The 20,063-nt window shown below is 38.8% G+C and overlaps 1 protein-coding gene across 5 annotated transcripts in view; it reads right to left on the bottom strand.

The window, feature by feature from the left end:
- Nucleotides 1-20,063, bottom strand: part of LOC139758733 (uncharacterized) — a 72,546-nt gene that overhangs the window by 7,083 nt on the left and 45,400 nt on the right. For 4 of the 5 annotated variants that reach the window (XM_071680497.1, XM_071680479.1, XM_071680460.1 and 1 more), the window contains exons 5-9: nucleotides 18,623-18,760; nucleotides 13,242-13,412; nucleotides 5,215-5,356; nucleotides 2,332-2,549; nucleotides 785-897 (exon numbers count right to left, since the gene is read on the bottom strand). In XM_071680497.1, the coding sequence (XP_071536598.1) occupies nucleotides 785-897; nucleotides 2,332-2,549; nucleotides 5,215-5,356; nucleotides 13,242-13,412; nucleotides 18,623-18,760 (782 nt within the window). The remainder of the gene's footprint in view (nucleotides 1-784; nucleotides 898-2,331; nucleotides 2,550-5,214; nucleotides 5,357-13,241; nucleotides 13,413-18,622; nucleotides 18,761-20,063) is intronic. The other variant, XM_071680489.1, reaches the window with a different exon arrangement.

The following is a 20,063-nucleotide window of genomic DNA, read 5'->3' as shown; positions in this document are numbered from 1 at the left end:
ACTCCCAAAACATTCCCAAACCACTCTTCCCTTTTATCCTTGAGCTTCATTTCACTCAGAGCCAAAACATCCAGGTTCCTTTCCTCAAACATACTACCTATCTCTCCTTTTTTTCTCATCTTGGTTACATCCACACACATTTAGATACCCCAATCTGAGCATTTGAGGAGGATGAGCACTCCCCACGTGACTCCTTCTGTTTTTCATTTTAGAAAGTTAAAATGCCTATATTATATTTCTATTTTACTTAATTGCTGTTTCCTGCATCAACCCATACACGCACATATACATACATATACATATCAACATCTACATACACATACATAAACATATATACACATGTACATACTCATACTTGCTTGCCTTCATCCATTCCTGTCGCTATCTCACAACACAGGAAATAGAATCCCCCCCAAGTGAGGTAGTGCCAGGAAAAGAAAAAAGACCACATTCGTTCACACTCAGTCTCTAGCTGTCATGTGTAATGCAATGAAACCACAGCTCCCTATCCACATCTAGGCCCCACAGACCTTTCCATGGTTTACACCCATACACATACATTTACATACACATACATATCAACATATAAATACACAGACATATACATATATACACATGTACATATTCATACTTGCTTGCCTTCATTCCATTCCTGGCACCATCCCACCCCACAGGAAACAGTATCGCTGTGTGTGTGAGTGGATGTGTCTGTCTTCATCTATTTCCTAGCTCTACCTTGTTAAGGCGGGAAACTGCAATCTAATAAAGAAACATATGCACTTGCCTCTCTAGCAAGAAGTGAAGCTGGTGAATAATCTCAGTCATGGTTGTGGCTTTTGGCTGTCCCTGCTCCTCCTGTACTATGGTATCAGTCTTTTCCTCTTTTTTTTCAACCTCCTCAGGACAAAACAAAGAGATTGAGACAAGTGTGATTAGGTGTATTTACATAACATTATTATTCAGTAATTTTTTTTTTTTTTTTTTTTTTTTTGCTTTGTCGCTGTCTCCCGCGTTTGCGAGGTATCGCAAGGAAACAGACGAAAGAAATGGCCCAACCCACCCCCATACACATGTATATACATACGTCCACACACGCAAATATACATACCTACACAGCTTTCCATGGTTTACCCCAGACGCTTCACATGCCTTGATTCAATCCACTGACAGCACGTCAACCCCGGTATACCACATCGCTCCAATTCACTCTATTCCTTGCCCTCCTTTCACCCTCCTGCATGTTCAGGCCCCGATCACACAAAATCTTTTTCACTCCATCTTTCCACCTCCAATTTGGTCTCCCTCTTCTCGTTCCCTCCACCTCCGACACATATATCCTCTTGGTCAATCTTTCCTCACTCATTCTCTCCATGTGCCCAAACCATTTCAAAACACCCTCTTCTGCTCTCTCAACCACGCTCTTTTTATTTCCACACATCTCTCTTACCCTTACGTTACTCACTCGATCAAACCACCTCACACCACACATTGTCCTCAAACATCTCATTTCCAGCACATCCATCCTCCTGCGCACAACTCTATCCATAGCCCACGCCTCGCAACCATACAACATTGTTGGAACCACTATTCCTTCAAACATACCCATTTTTGCTTTCCGAGATAATGTTCTCGACTTCCACACATTCTTCAAGGCTCCCAGAATTTTCGCCCCCTCCCCCACCCTATGATCCGCTTCCGCTTCCATGGTTCCATCCGCTGCCAGATCCACTCCCAGATATCTAAAACACTTCACTTCCTCCAGTTTTTCTCCATTCAAACTCACCTCCCAATTGACTTGACCCTCAACCCTACTGTACCTAATAACCTTGCTCTTATTCACATTTACTCTTAACTTTCTTCTTTCACACACTTTACCAAACTCAGTCACCAGCTTCTGCAGTTTCTCACATGAATCAGCCACCAGCGCTGTATCATCAGCGAACAACAACTGACTCACTTCCCAAGCTCTCTCATCCCCAACAGACTTCATACTTGCCCCTCTTTCCAAAACTCAGTAATTTTTGAGATATATTAAATTTTGAAATGCACATGCTCTGTAATAATTGTATGCATCTCTGTTCCTAAGGGAAAGATGTTTCTATGAAAGCATACAGAGTAACCATGTCTCAGTAGCAAGAAAAATCATAATAGAGTAGTCTGTCAGTTGTCCTGCCAAGCTGAAATCTCATAGCACTAGCAAGTAGTCCTATTTTGAAATGATATGAGATGAATACCACTAATCATAATTTTGCTTCAGGTTATGTATCATGGGCAGCAATAATGCTCTGTGGCCAAAACAGAGAAAGAATAATTTGCAATTATCTCACTAACCTTTACATCTTGCCGAAATAATGACTGTAATCGGTTCACAACTGCTTCTGCAGTGTCTTCAACCAGCTGATGACCATCCAGCATCCTATACTGAATGTCTGCCTGTGGGGTTTTTTTGCTTCTTTCAGGTGAGGATTCTCTTTGTACTGGAGAGGAACTCTGACTTGAGGATGAGATTCTTTCTGGTGAACTTTTTCTTCTAGGTGGTGACAGCCTTCCTGGTGATTACAACAATATACAGTACGACAAGGGTGTCTGGTGATTAGAAGCTTTGAGAATTACTCTACTGTAGATGTAGTGAAAGGATAAATGGATACAGGGAACAATAACAAAGATAACCTCCTTTTTGTCTTAACACGATGATCAACAAAAAAGGAATTTTATGTTACTCCTGTTTATTGTACAAACAAGGCCCTGATCACAGGCACAGATGCCAACATTAAGACCAGGACTGTTGGGAAAGTATTCAGGTGTCCCTGACTCTTGAAGTATTAACAGACCTGCCTCTAGAGGAAAACTCTGGTTAAGTCAGATAAATACTAGATGTTAAAGAGTGCCAACACACAAAAAATTATGCTTCACTATAAACTGACATTGCAAAACATTAACCATGGCAACCCTAGAGCCCTTTTCATTGGGCTCAGCAGCACACAGGAAGTCAAGTATGTCCTCAGGCTGGGACCACAGGTCATCTAGTAGGATGTTGTATATTTGTCCAGGCAGGGTCAAAGCAAAATAGTTGATGAGTATTTCAGGTGTTCAGTGTGGAAGTTGCATCTTAAGCATGAGGAGTCTTGTGAATATGGTAAACTGATGCTTGCATTTCTGAAAAGATAGGAGGTGAGCAGAGTGATTCTGAGCATGTGCGGTGTTCAGAGAGTGCACTTCCAGGTAGATTGTGAATACAGTAAACTGATGCTTGTATTTCTGAAAAGATGGAAGGTGAGCAGAGTGATTCTGAGCAAGTGTGGTGTTTGGAGAGTGCACTTCCAGGTGGATGCATGGCTTGGAATGAAACCTGTGGTACCCAAAAACACCCAAAGGTAGCTGGGCAACTTATGACATTCATAAACAACATGAGGTAACTGGCTATACCAACTCACATTTATAAACAACATGAGGTAGCTGGCTATACCAACTCACAAAGATTTGAGTATTTTTTCCACCTGGGTATCAGGAGGGTTAGTGACATCAGCAAAGTGAGCAAGCACTTTGGTGGTTGTTAAGTTGCACTCCTCTGACCCAGGTAGCTGTCTTTTCTTTCTGCCTCACTAACATGTGGACTACTGGCATTCTGTCTACTAACATACAATCTCTCCTTGTCATTTGTAACACTTGATAACACTTAACTCAGATTATCCTTCATATCTCTAGATTATCCTCTAGTAAGCACTATGCGCTAGCCCTGCCTTTTGGCAAAATGGTATGAGCAATAAAAAGAAGGAGTAGGTAGGGTCATTCAGACAGCAGCATTAGGCAGTAGTAGTAGGTAGGAGCATTAAACAGAAGTAGGCACTAAAGGATAAGATGTGGCACTGGAGTTCTTTAGTTCATAGAGACTGTTGCTGTGGCCACCCCTTTGAGGTCCCAATTGGAACAGGCATCAGAGAATGCTTGAAATCAAATTAAGGTTTTAATCTGGAAGAGGTATTGGTGAATTTCTGCATATTGCAAATGGTGTCATACAGAAATTTTTAATGAAAAAAAGTGAATATGACCGGCATCAATTGGCCTGAGGTACACCAAGTTAAAAGAAAATCTGCCACTAAGTGGATGATGAAGTTAACTCTTGACTTAGCAACACAGCCTGGTTATGACACTCCTCTTGTCTCTCTCCAGAAATGCTGGTCTTCCATAAGTAGCTCACAGCCACTTCACACTTGCCCCATGCATAGATAAAATTTTAATGGTCTCATGAAAAATTGGATATTCAAAACTTGATGCAGTGGGCAAGTGTAAAGAGGCTGTGAGCTGCTTGTGGCCCAGCTTAACAGAATGGTATACATTATTCTACATGTGCATACTCAAAACCATGGTAGGCAAGGGACCTCAGTATAGGTATGAAACAATTTTGCAAACCTTCCCTTTATAAATTTGCACTTCAAACATTTCCTTAACAACCTACAACAATGAAGAGTGAAAGAGTCAAAGATTGTCTCCTCAAACAAAAATATCCATCACTTAGTCCTACACTCACTCCTAACATTATTTACAAAATTTTTGTGGTGCTTCTAGCAGTTTGTTCTTCACTCTTTCTATGTTCAACACAGTATATGTGTCAGACATTTTTACCAAATGAAAAAACTTTCCATAACCCTCACACTCCACACTATTTATGAATTTTTACATAATTTTTGATTTGCATTTCATATAATCCTTACTCTTCTTATTAACCGGTGGCTGAAATTATATTAAAATATGTTCTTCATTCAATGTTGAAAAACTCTTCCTAACAGTTTTTTTCCTATCAAGACAATATAAAGGAGAGTGGTGGTTAGGGAGGAGATTTCTGCTTTACTCTTCTACCTACATAGTACTTTAAATTACCAAAACTATCCTCTACCAGACAACCTTGTAATAGCTCATCAAGCTTTCTGTTGCCTGTCTTTCTTGTAAACCCCAACATACAGTAAGTATGCTTTCTATCCCTTTGAAAATTATAACTTCTTGTGTATTCTTCTGCATTTTTTCATTAATTCCTAACACATCACAAAACACTCATCAACAATAATAATCAATACTCATCTCTTCCTTCACAAGAAATCCTTGCATTCACCAATATAGGTGTTCACCATCTTACTAAGTTCCACTTAGGCTTCAAGAAAAACACTTTCTTCAATCTACTTCTGTCCTTCATGAGGCTTTCATGAGAACATTTCATACCTTCAGTGATCAATGCCCCTTGAGGTTTCCTCTTGGTCCGATGAATGTTGTTACCATATGTATTTCTACCTTCTGCTTTTGTAGGCAGTCCAGGTTGTTCCTTCACTTGTGCATCTCTAGCTCTCCAGTCCTTCCTAGAAGACTTAAAAGAAAAATCCAAGGAGAAAAACAAATGCTAACTATGGTTGATAATTGAAAAAATGAATGTAATATGGTGTTCACATTTTTACAAATGTATCTCTTTATCATTCACATTCTCACAATTGTATCTATCATTATTACTTAAAGCCCCTCAAATTATTCAATCACAGGACTTTCACACCAATAAAAGACCACATTTTTTCAATCTGTATAATGAGCTGATTCATTAAGTGAAACTAATGTCTCCATTCACACCACCTCTATACACAAGATGTTTCCATTGCATCCAATCCCCAATCATTCCCCTTGTACCACTGAAATATCCCTAGCTCAAAATATCAAAGGCTATCATCTACGATAGATTCCACATGGCCATACCATCCTAACAGACTTTCTTCCATGTCTCTTTCTGATAGTTTCTTCACACTAAATAACATTTATGTTCTTTTTCACTCCTATCCATACATCAGACAATAACAAGTGTCAAATTCAAGACTTTGATTACATACTCAGAATGAAAATTTTCTATTATCTGGAATTTTGTCTGGGCTACACAATTGGGGTCCACTGAAAAGTTCTAGCAACGAGCTGATCACAATAAATCCTGCATTCCTCTACAATTTGCTCCTCACACATATGAAAATGCAAATGTATTACAGGAGATTATAAGAAGTCTAAGCAGCAAGAAATAGTAAGAAGCAGTTACACTGCTACTGGTAAAATATAATACAAGAATAAACTAATCAGCAAAATTTCCAAGCCGTGATAATTGTTTTTGTCTTACACATATACGTTATTAATCAGCGACAAAGTATAATATAATAAAAAAAAAAAATGTTTTGGAAGGAGGTAAATAGCGTGCATAAGACAAGAAAACAAATGGGAACATCGGTGAACGGGGCAAATGGTGAAGTAATAACAGGTGGTGATGAAGTGAGAAGGAGATGGAATGAGTATTTTGAAGGTTGTTGAATGTGTTTGATGATAAAGTGGCCGATGTGTTTTGGTCTTGGTGGTGTGCGAAGTGAGAGGGGTCAGGGAGAATGGTTTGTTTAAGAGAGAAGAGGTAGTGAAAGCTTTGCGGAAGATGAAAGCCGGCAAGGCGGAGGGTTTGGATGGTATTGCAGTGAAATTCATTAAGAAAGGGAGTGACTGTGTTGTTGATTGGTTGGTAAGGATATTCAATGTATGTATGGATCATGGTGAAGTGCCTGAGGATTGGCGGAATGCATGCATAATGCCATTGTACAACGGCAAAGGGGATAAAGGTGAGAGTTCAAACTAAAGAGGCGTAAATTTGTTGAGTATTCCTGGGAAATTATATGGAAAGGTATTGATTGAGATGGTGAAGTCATGTACAGAGCATCAGATTGGGGAAGAGCAGTGTGGTTTCAGAAGCAGTAGAGGATGTGTGGATCAGGTGTTTGCTTTGAAGAATGTGTGAGAAATACGTACAAAACAGATGGATTTATGGATCCAGAGAAGGCATATGACAGAGTTGATAGAGATGCTTTGTGGAAGGTCTTAAGAGTGTATGATGTGGGAGGTAAGTTGTTAGAAGCTGTGAGGAGTTTTTACCAAGGGTGTAAGGCATGTGTATGAATAGGAAGAGAGGAGAGTAACTGGTTCCCAGTGAATGTTGGTCTACAGCAGGGGTGTGTGATGTCCTCAAGGTTGTTTAATTTGTTTATGGATGGGGTGGTTAGGGAGGTAAGTGCAAGAGTTTTGTAGAGAGGGGCAAGTATGCAGTCTGTTGGGAATGAGAAGGCCTGGGAAGAGAGTCAGTTGTTGTTTGCCAATTATACAACTCTAGTGGCTGATTTGAGTGAGAAATGGCAGATGTCAGTGACTGAGTTTGGAAAAGTGTGGGAAAGGAGAAAATTGAGAGTAAATGTGAATAAGAGCAAGGTTATTAGGTACAGTGGGGTTGAAGGACAAGTTAATTGGGATGTAAGTCTGCAAGACATAGGCTATAGATAGGGTTGTACGGAGGAGTGTTGATGTGCTGGAAATGAAATGTTTGAAGACAATATGTGGTATGAGGTGGTTTGATCGAGAAGACAATATGTGGTGTGAGGTGGTTTGATAGAGAAGACAATATGTGGTGTGAGGTGGTTTGATCGAGTAAGTAATGAAAGGGTACAAGAGATGTGTGAAAATAAAAAGAGTGTGGTTGAGAGTGCAGTAGAGGGTATGTTGAAATGGTCTGGACATAAGGAGAGAACGAGTGAGAAAAGATTGACAAAGAGGATCTACGAGTCAGAGGTAGAGGGAACACGAAGCAGGAGGCCAAAGTGGAGGTGGAAAGATGGAGGGGAAAAAGATTTTGTGCCATCAGGGCCTGAATGTACAGGACGGTGAGAGGATATGCAAGTAATAGTGAATTGGAACAATGTGGTATACCGGGGTTGACATGCTGTCAATGGACCGAACCAGGGCATGTGAAATGTCTGGGGTAAAACTTGGTAAGGTCTGTGGGGCCTGGATTTGGTTTCGGTGCATTACACATGGCAGCTAGAGACTGAGTGTTAACGAATGTGACCTTTCTGTCTGTTTTCCTGGCACTACCTTGCTGAAGCAGGAGGTAGTGATGCTGTTTCCTGTGGGGAGGGATAGTGCCAGGAATGGATGAAGGCAAGCCAGTATGAATATATACATGTGTATATACAACAGGAGTTGTGGGAGTATGTGATAGAATGTAAGAAAGTAAATTCTCGATAAATATGGGTAAAACTGAAAGTTGATGGAGAGAGATGGGTGATTATTGGTGCATATGCACCTGGGCATGAGAAGAAAGATCATGAGAGGCAAGTGTTTTGGGAGCAGCTGAATGAGTGTGTTAGTGGTTTTGATGCACGAGACCGGGTTATAGTGATGGGTGATTTGAATGCAAAGGTGAGTAATGTGGCAGTTGAGGGAATAATTGGTATACATGGGGTGTTCAGTGTTGTAAATGGAAATGGTGAAGAGCTTGTAGATTTATGTGCTGAAAAAGGACTGATGATTGGGAATACCTGGTTTAAAAAGCGAGATATACATAAGTATACTTATGTAAGTAGGAGAGATGGCCAGAGAGCGTTATTGGATTACGTGTTAATTGACAGGCGCGTGAGAGAGACTTTTGGATGTTAATGTGCTGAGAGGTGATCATTATCTTGTGGAGGCTAAGGTGAAGATTTCTATGGGTTTTCAGAAAAGAAGAGTGAATGTTGGGGTGAAGAGGGTGGTGAGAGTAAGTGAGCTTGGGAAGGAGACTTGTGTGAGGAAGTACCAGGAGAGACTGAGTACAGAATGGAAAAAGGTGAGAACAATGGAAGTAAGGGGAGTGGGGGAGGAATGGGATGTATTTAGGGAATCAGTGATGGATTGCGCAAAAGATGCTTGTGGCATGAGAAGAGTGGGAGATGGGTTGATTAGAAAGGGTAGTGAGTGGTGGGATGAAGAAGTAAGAGTATTAGTGAAAGAGAAGAGAGAGGCATTTGGACGATTTTTGCAGGGAAAAAATGCAATTGAGTGGGAGATGTATAAAAGAAAGAGACAGGAGGTCAAGAGAAAGGTGCAAGAGGTGAAAAAAAGGGCAAATGAGAGCTGGGGTGAGAGAGTATCATTAAATTTTAGGGAGAATAAAAAGATGTTCTGGAAGGAGGTAAATAAAGTGCGTAAGACAAGGGAGCAAATGGGAACTTCAGTGAAGGGCGCAAATGGGGAGGTGATAACAAGTAGTGGTGATGTGAGAAGGAGATGGAGTGAGTATTTTGAAGGTTTGTTGAATGTGTTTGATGATAGAGTGGCAGATATAGGGTGTTTTGGTCGAGGTGGTGTGCAAAGTGAGAGGGTTAGGGAAAATGATTTGGTAAACAGAGAAGAGGTAGTAAAAGCTTTGCGGAAGATGAAAGCCGGCAAGGCAGCAGGTTTGGATGGTATTGCAGTGGAATTTATTAAAAAGGGGGTGACTGTACTGTTGACTGGTTGGTAAGGTTATTTAATGTATGTATGACTCATGGTGAGGTGCCTGAGGATTGGCAGAATGCGTGCATAGTGCCATTGTACAAAGGCAAAGGGGATAAGAGTGAGTGCTCAAATTACAGAGGTATAAGTTTGTTGAGTATTCCTGCTAAATTATATGGGAGGGTATTGATTGAGAGGGTGAAGGCATGTACAGAGCATCAGACTGGGGAAGAGCAGTGTGGTTTCAGAAGTGGTAGAGGATGTGTGGATCAGGTGTTTGCTTTGAAGAATGTATGTGGGAAATACTTAGAAAAGCAAATGGATTTGTATGTAGCATTTATGGATCTGGAGAAGGCATATGATAGAGTTGATAGAGATGCTCTGTGGAAGGTATTAAGAATATATGGTGTGGGAGGCAAGTTGTTAGAGCAGTGAAAAGTTTTTATCGAGGATGTAAGGCATGTGTACGTGTAGGAAGAGAGGAAAGTGATTGGTTCTCAGTGAATGTAGGTTTGCGGCAGGGGTGTGTGATGTCTCCATGGTTGTTTAATTTGTTTATGGATGGGGTTGTTAGGGAGGTGAATGCAAGAGTTTTGGAAAGAGGGGCAAGTATGAAGTCTGTTGGGGATGAGAGAGCTTGGGAAGTGAGTCAGTTGTTGTTCACTGATGATACAGCGCTGGTGGCTGATTCATGTGAGAAACTGCAGAAGCTGGTGACTGAGTTTGGTAAAGTGTGTGAAAGAAGAAAGTTAAGAGTAAATGTGAATAAGAGCAAGGTTATTAGGTACAGTAGGGTTGAGGGTCAAGTCAACTGGGAGGTAAGTTTGAATGGAGAAAAACTGGAGGAAGTAAAGTGTTTTAGATATCTGGGAGTGGATCTGGCAGTGGATGGAACCATGGAAGCGGAAGTGGATCATAGGGTGGGGGAAGGGGCAAAAATCCTGGGAGCCGTGAAGAATGTGTGGAAATCGAGAACATTATCTCGGAAAGCAAAAATGGGTATGTTTGAAGGAATAGTGGTTCCAACAATGTTGTATGGCTGCGGGGCGCAGGCTATGGATAGAGTTGTGCGCAGGAGGATGGATGTGCTGGAAATGAGATGTTAGAGGACAATGTGTGGTGTGAGGTGGTTTGATCGAGTAAGTAACGTAAGGGTAAGAGAGATGTGTGGAAATAAAAAGAGCGTGGTTGAGAGAGCAGAAGAGGGTGTTTTGAAATGGTTTGGGCACACGGAGAGAATGAGTGAGGAAAGATTGACCAAGAGGATATATGTGTCGGAGGTGGAGGGAATGAGAAGTGGGAGACCAAATTGGGGGTGGAAAGATGGAGTGAAAAAGATTTTGTGTGATCGGGGCCTGAACATGCAGGAGGGTGAAAGGAGGGCAAGGAATAGAGTGAATTGGATCGATGTGGTATACCGGGGTCGACGTGCTGTCAGTGGATTGAATCAGGGCATGTGAAGCGTCTGGGGTAAACCATGGAAAGCTGTGTAGGTATGTATATTTGCGTGTGTGGACGTATGTATATACATGTGTATGGGGGTGGGTTGGGCCATTTCTTTCGTCTGTTTCCTTGCGCTACCTCACAAACGCGGGAGACAGCGGGGAAAAAAAAAAAATGTATGTCTTTGTATTTTTTTATTATTTTTTTTACTCATTTTCTAATAATACCATGTCGTTGTTTCCCGTGTTAGCAAGGTAGTGCAAGGAAACAGATGAAACAATTGCCCAATCCACCCACTAACGCATGTATATACATAAATGCCCACACATACATATACATATTCATTTATCTGTTATACTGTGTCGCTGTCTCCCGTGTTAGTGAGGTAGCGCAGGGAAACAGACGAAAGAATGGCCCAACCCACCTACATACACATGTATATATATAAACACCCACACCCATACATATACATTTCAATGTATACATATATATACATACACAGACATATACAGATTACACATGCACATATTCATACATGCTGCCTTCATCCATTCCTGCTGCCACCCCACCACACATGAAACAACACCCCCCTCCCCCCGCATGTGCGCAAGGTAGCACTAGGAAAGGACAACAAAGGCCACATTCGTCCACACTCAGACTCTAGCTGTCATGTGTAATGCACCGAAACCACAGCTCCCTTTCCACATCCAGGCCCCACAAAATTTCCATGGTTTACCCCAGACACTTCACATGCCTGGTTCAATCCATTAACAGCACACCTACCCCGGTATACCACATCGTTCAAATTCACTCTATTCCTTGCATGCCTTTAACCCTCCTGTATGTTCAGGCCCCAATCACTCAAAATCTTTTTCACTCCATCCTTCCATCTCCAACTTTGTCTCCCACTTCTCCTCATTCCCTCCACCTCTGACACATATATCCCCTTTGTCAATCTTTCCTCACCCATTCTCTCCATGTAACCAAACCATTTCAATACACCCTCTTCTGCTCTCTCAACCACACTCTTTTTATTACCACACATCTCTCTTACCCTTTCATTGCCTACTCGATCAAACCACCTCACACCACATACTGGCCTCAAACATCTCATTTCCAAAACATCCACCCTCCTCCACACAACCCTATCTATTGCCCATGCCTCACAACCATATAATATTGTTGGAACCACTATTCCTTCAAACATACCCATTTTTGCTTTCCAAGATAATGTTCTCGCCTTCCACACATTCTTCAACGCTCCCAGAACCTTCGCCCCTTCCCCCACCCTGTGACTCACTTCCGCTTCCATGGTTCCATCCACTGCCAAATCCACTCCCAGATATCTAAAACACCTCACTTCCTCCAGTTTTTCTCCATTCAAACTTACCTCCCAATTGACTTGTCCGTCAACCCTTTGTATGTGTATGTATATGTGTGTATGTTGATATGTAAATGTATATGCACGTGTATGGACATTTATGTTTATATATGTGTATATGAGTGGATGGGCCATTCTTCATGTTTCCTGATACTACCTCACTGATGCAGGGAACAGCGATTAAGTATAATAAATAGTAAAAGATATTGTTTTACATACTCTCAGTTTGCTGACATACACAGATTATCTATCTTTCTCTTCTCTCTAGGTTTTAGAATTCAAGTTTTTTTAACCTCTCATGATCATTTAAATGCTCTGTTCCCCTGATTTTACTTGTAAAAAGTTTATGATTTTTAGTTTCAACTCTGCTTATTTATCACTCACAGACCAGATGAATGTTTTGAATCAAAAGGCAATCTTTTGCCTCCCTCCAATTGTAAGCATTCTACCATCAATTTCCCATTACATTTCTTCATATGTGACAGATTGAAATAGATGCACAAGGATAAATATGTGTGCAGCTAAGCAAAAGCTAGTCATGGCACATCAAAGGTGCTTTATACATAATACAATAAACAAGTAGCAAACAGTGTCTTTACACTGAGGATAATGACACAAAACTGATGTGATGGGCAGTGTGACTTAAGCATCATGGCATGGATAATATGGTATGTAATGCATTGCTTGGATGCACCACATAGCCAGCTGGGCTCCCACTGCTTTGTACTAGCTGATACATTAGAAAATGAGAGTAATTTAGGTACTCATGATAAATCGAAATTAATACATCAAATTACATGATTTTGCAACCTATCATTCCCTGTTTATGAAAATTACAATGATAATGGGATCAAACTACATCTTTTGAAATAAATAATAACCACAAAAATCTTCAGACTTTTTTTTAATACTGCCTTCTTTGTCATTGCTTAAGTCTAAATAAAAAACAGCAGTGTCCACTTTCCCCATCACTCAATTCTTTAATACCGTTCCTTATTTGCTCTTTCATGAATTATAAAATCTGTTATAGGCCTAGTCTGTTCCTCTGCCTTGAGGAATCTAGTGATAGGACAGCTGTGGATTTCTTAGACCAAACATTTAAGTTATACTTTACCTTCTTTCGCTTCACTTTCAACCTCTGATGAGCTAGTCTTGCTATTGTTTCCCTCAATTTATTTGGCTGCAAGACAGACAAGACATCAGATTCAATGTCTGATGGTACTAACACAAATGAGTCACTGCTGCTGTCTTCAGATCTATCAATCTCAACTCCTTCCTGTCGTACCTAAGAAAAATAAGATAGAAACAAAGGATATAAACATATTTCCAATGGCAATACAGAGACCAAGGCTTAATTTCCCCATTCATAATGTATCTATATTTATTTATCTATTTATCATACTTTATCCCTAGGACAGGGGAGAAAGAATACTTCCCACATATTCCCTGTGTGTCGTAGAAGGTGACTAAAAGGGAAGGGAGCAGGGGCTGGAAATCCTCCCCTCTCGTTTTTAATTTTCCAAAAGAAGGAACAGAGAAGGGGGCCAAGTGAGGATAATCCCTCAAAAGCTCAGTCCTCTGTTCTTAATGCTACCTCACTAACTCAGGAAATGGCAAATAGTATGAAAAAAAATATACTTAATCGCTGTCTCCCGCATTAGCGAGGTAACGCAAGGAAAAAGACAAGGAATGGCCCAACCCACCCACTTACACATGTATATACATAAATGCCCACATACACACATATACATACATAAAAAATTCAATGTATACATACATATACAAACACACACATATACATACATAAAAAATTCAATGTATACATACATATACAAACACACACATATACATACATAAAAAATTCAATGTATACATACATATACAAACACACACATATACATACATAAAAAATTCAATGTATACATACATATACAAACACACACATATACATACATAAAAAATTCAATGTATACATACATATACAAACACACACATATACATACATAAAAAATTCAATGTATACATACATATACAAACACACACATATACATACATAAAAAATTCAATGTATACATACATATACAAACACACACATATACATACATAAAAAATTCAATGTATACATACATATACAAACACACACATATACATACATAAAAAATTCAATGTATACATACATATACAAACACACACATATACATACATAAAAAATTCAATGTATACATACATATACAAACACACACATATACATACATAAAAAATTCAATGTATACATACATATACAAACACACACATATACATACATAAAAAATTCAATGTATACATACATATACAAACACACACATATACATACATAAAAAATTCAATGTATACATACATATACAAACACACACATATACATACATAAAAAATTCAATGTATACATACATATACAAACACACACATATACATACATAAAAAATTCAATGTATACATACATATACAAACACACACATATACATACATAAAAAATTCAATGTATACATACATATACAAACACACACATATACATACATAAAAAATTCAATGTATACATACATATACAAACACACACATATACATACATAAAAAATTCAATGTATACATACATATACAAACACACACATATACATACATAAAAAATTCAATGTATACATACATATACAAACACACACATATACATACATAAAAAATTCAATGTATACATACATATACAAACACACACATATACATACATAAAAAATTCAATGTATACATACATATACAAACACACACATATACATACATAAAAAATTCAATGTATACATACATATACAAACACACACATATACATACATAAAAAATTCAATGTATACATACATATACAAACACACACATATACATACATAAAAAATTCAATGTATACATACATATACAAACACACACATATACATACATAAAAAATTCAATGTATACATACATATACAAACACACACATATACATACATAAAAAATTCAATGTATACATACATATACAAACACACACATATACATACATAAAAAATTCAATGTATACATACATATACAAACACACACATATACATACATAAAAAATTCAATGTATACATACATATACAAACACACACATATACATACATAAAAAATTCAATGTATACATACATATACAAACACACACATATACATACATAAAAAATTCAATGTATACATACATATACAAACACACACATATACATACATAAAAAATTCAATGTATACATACATATACAAACACACACATATACATACATAAAAAATTCAATGTATACATACATATACAAACACACACATATACATACATAAAAAATTCAATGTATACATACATATACAAACACACACATATACATACATAAAAAATTCAATGTATACATACATATACAAACACACACATATACATACATAAAAAATTCAATGTATACATACATATACAAACACACACATATACATACATAAAAAATTCAATGTATACATACATATACAAACACACACATATACATACATAAAAAATTCAATGTATACATACATATACAAACACACACATATACATACATAAAAAATTCAATGTATACATACATATACAAACACACACATATACATACATAAAAAATTCAATGTATACATACATATACAAACACACACATATACATACATAAAAAATTCAATGTATACATACATATACAAACACACACATATACATATATACACGTACATATTCATAATTGCTGCCTTCATCCATTCCCGTTGCCACCCCTCCCCCTTCAGCGAGGTAGCGCTAGGAAAGAACAAAAATGGCCACATTCGTTCACACTCAGTCTCTAGCTGTCATGTGTAATGCACCGAAACCACAGCTCCCTTTCCACATCTAGGCCCCACAGACCTTTCTGTGGTTTACCCCAGATGCTTCACATGCTCTGGTTCAGTCCACTGACAGCATGTCAGCCCCAGTATACCACATCATTCCAATTTACTCTGTTTTATGCATACCTTTCACCCTCCTGCATGTTAAGGCTCCAAATGCTCAAAATCTTTTTCACTCCATCCTCCATCTCCAATTTGGTCTCCCAGTTCTCATTCCCTCCACTTCTGACACATATGTCCTCTTTGTCAACCTCTCCTCACTCATTCTCTATATATCTCTAAACCATTTCAACATGCCCTTTTCTGCTCTCTCAACCACACTCTATATTTCCACAGCTTTCTCTTACCCTTTCATTACTTACTCGATCAAACCCCCTTTCATTTCCAACACATACACCCTTCTCCTCACAACTCTATCCACAGCACATGCCTTGCAACCATATAATACTGTGGGAACTACAATTCCTTTAAATACACCCATTTTTGTTCTCCAAGATAACATACTCTCTTTCCATACATTTCCAATGCTCCCAAAACCTTCATCCCCCCCTTCCTCACCCTATAACTCACTTCTGCTTCCATGGTTCCATTTGCTGCCAAGTCTACTCCCAGAAATCTAAAAAACTTCACTTTCTCCAACTTTTCTCCATTCAGACTTATTCCTCAATGCTGGTGGAACTAATAACTTTGCTTTTATTCACATTATGAGTAACTTTCTACTTTCAAATACTCTTCCAAACTCAGTCACCAGTGCTGTATCAGCAAACAGCAACTGACTCACTTCCCAGGCCCTCTCATCCCTAACAGACTGCATACATGCCCCTCTCTCCAAGACTCTTGCATTTACCTTCCTCACCATACCATCCATAAATAAATCATATATATATTTTTCTTCTTCTTTTTCTAATTATCATTTTATTTATTAATTTATTATACTTAATTGCCGTCTCCCACATTAGCGAGGTTCAATCCATTGACAACACGTCAACTCTGGTATACCACATCATTCCAATTCGCTCTATTCCTTGCATGCCTTTCACCCTCCTGTATCTTCAGGCCCTGACTGCTCAAAATCTTTTTCACTCCATCCTTCCACCTCCAATTTGGTCTCCCACTTCTCCTCATTCCCTCCACCTCTGACACATATATCCTCTTTGTCAATCTTTCCTCACTCATTCTCTCCATATGACCAAACCATCTCAACACTCCCTCTTCTGCTTTTTCAACCACACTTATTATTACCACACATCTCTCCTACTCTTTCATTACTTACTCAATCAAACCACCTCACACCACATGCTGTCCTCAAACATTTCATTTCCAACACATCCATCCTCCTCTGCACAACCCTATCTATAGCCCATGCCTCGAAACCATATAACATTGTTGGAACCACTATTCCTTCAAACATACCCATTTTTACTCTATAACATTCTCCCCTTCCACACATTCTTCAATGCTCCCAGAACCTTCGCCCCCTCCCCATCCTGTGACTCACTTCCGCTTCCATGGTTCCATTCACTGCTAAATCCATTCCCAGATATCTAAAACATTTCACTTCCTCCAGTTTTATTCCATTCACACTTACTTCCCAATTAACTTGTCCCTCAACCCTACTGAACCTAATAACCTTGCTCTCATTCACATTTACTCTCAGTTTCTTCTTTCACACACTTTACCAAACTCAGTCACCAACTTCTGCAGTTTCTCACCCGAATCAGCCACAAGCACTGCATCATCAGTGAAAAACAACTGACTCACTTTCCAAGCCCTCTCATCCAAAACAGACTACATGCTTCCCCTCTCTCCAAAACTCTTGCATTCACCTCCCTAACCACCCCATCTATAAACAAATTTCAACATAATCCACAAAGATTGGCTTTGCTCTACACAGGATGATCCCAGTGAAATCAATATTTTTTCATCCTTCCTTAAAACATTAAATTAATTGCTAGTTTACCAAACTGTTACATAAGTCTATATTACTTCTGAAGTGTAATTAGTGATACATGGAAGTGACTAAAATATCATGTAACTCATTTTGTGTTGAGTCCATGTTGGTGCACATAAATACCATAAAATGTATGTCTACTATCTTGACAGGCATAGCATCATCAATCATGGGGCATAATTTTAATTAAAATGGGCCCCAAACAACATCATAAGTCTTCCTGTGTAAGCCAATGTTGGTTCATACACACACATACCATGAAAAGTATACCTATGATCTTAGGTAGTAAACTGTCAATCGTGGAGTGTGATTTGAATTATGTAAGGAACCAACCAACACTAAATTTAGTGGCTGGTCACATGACCCAGTTGGGAACAGAAGCATGGAGTGCTTGCAGGGTATCTGTACATCACAGAAGGCAGGGTACACTCTGTCTCTTTTAGAAACTGGCTCCAGTCCCTGACTACAAGCACAACTGAGGTGAACACAAAGCCAAGGAAAAGAACTTACAAGCAAGGAAATAATAAGGAGTTCCAAAGAGAGAAACTTTCCTTCAAACACTTAAATTTTACTTTCAGCATTCAATAAGGTTTAATACTACAAGATTAAAAACTATAAGATTAAAGTCCAACCTGCATGCTCAGTCTGGGGGGCTTGATACCCAAAGAAGAAACAAGAGAGAAGACTCTGTATGTTACTGCCAACAGTTCAGCAAACAGTTTCCTCCCAGCTGCTGATACGAAGATACGATCTCTATATGTCTTCAGTGCCTGGAATGCAAAGGAATTAAACTGTTACATTTTTTATCATCAACAAGAACATTTAACTGATTTACAATATTCAAATATTTAGAAATTTTTGATAAAAAATTTTACATCTATGAATAAAACATTAGCTGTCCATAAAGCTTCTCTACATATTTCAGCCACTGACACACCTGATAAAATGATACATGATCTTTATTTATTGTGAAAAGGCACAAAGAAGAAATGGGGAAACATGTGCAAAAGTTACAAGACTGATATTAGTTAGTGCTTTGATTAACCAAGTAACAACAGATGCTTCGCTTGGATATGCTGACAGAAGGTTGAAAATAGTATGTATGCTGCAGGAAAAGTTAAATACTACAGGAAAATGTTCGTTATAATAGGTAGCCAAAAAGAGCCACAAAAAAATTCAAAAACTTGGAATGACACTATAAGCTACAAAAGATGAGACAGAATCATGGTGACAGAAAACTTAATGAAATGAGCCAAAAGGAATGAATGTAACCATGGTAACCAGGGCATGAGAAGTGTCTGGGGTAAACCACGGAAAGGTCTGTGGGGCCTGGATGTGGCTAGGAAGCTGAGGCTTCAGTGCATTACACATGACAGCTAGAGACTGAGTGTGAACAAATGTGGCCTTTTCTGTCTTTTCCTGGCACTACCTCACTGAATGGGCTGTGTGTGTGTGTGTGTGTGTGTGTGTGTGTGTGTGTGTGTGTGCATTTTTTCCCTGTGTCGCAGGGTAGCAACAGAAATGGATGAAGGCAAGCAAGAAAGAATATGTACATGTGTACATATATGGATATGTCTGTGTGTTATATGTTGATAAGCGAGTAATGGGGCAGTTGAGGGAATAATTGGTGTACATGAGCAGTTCAGTGTTGTAAATGGAAATGGTGAAGAGCTTGTAGATTTATGTGCTGAAAAAGGATTGGTGAGTGGGAATACTTGGTTTAAAAAGAGAGATATAAATTAAGTATATGTAAGGCATATGATAGAGTTGATAGAGATGCTCTGTGGAAGGTATTAAGAATATATGGTGTGGGAGGCAAGTTGTTAGAAGCAGTGAAAAGTTTTTATCGAGGATGTAAGGCATGTGTACGTGTAGGAAGAGAGGAAAGTGATTGGTTCTCAGTGAATGTAGGTTTGCGGCAGGGGTGTGTGATGTCTCCATGGTTGTTTAATTTGTTTATGGATGGGGTTGTTAGGGAGGTGAATGCAAGAGTTTTGGAAAGATGGGCAAGTATGAAGTCTGTTGGGGATGAGAGAGCTTGGGAAGTGAGTCAGTTGTTGTTCGCTGATGATA

The sequence above is a fragment of the Panulirus ornatus genome, chromosome 2 (assembly GCF_036320965.1).
Source record: "Panulirus ornatus isolate Po-2019 chromosome 2, ASM3632096v1, whole genome shotgun sequence".
Taxonomy (NCBI): domain Eukaryota; kingdom Metazoa; phylum Arthropoda; class Malacostraca; order Decapoda; family Palinuridae; genus Panulirus; species Panulirus ornatus.
Note: the sequence above shows the minus strand (reverse complement) of the source record. Positions and strands in the feature narration are given on the sequence as shown.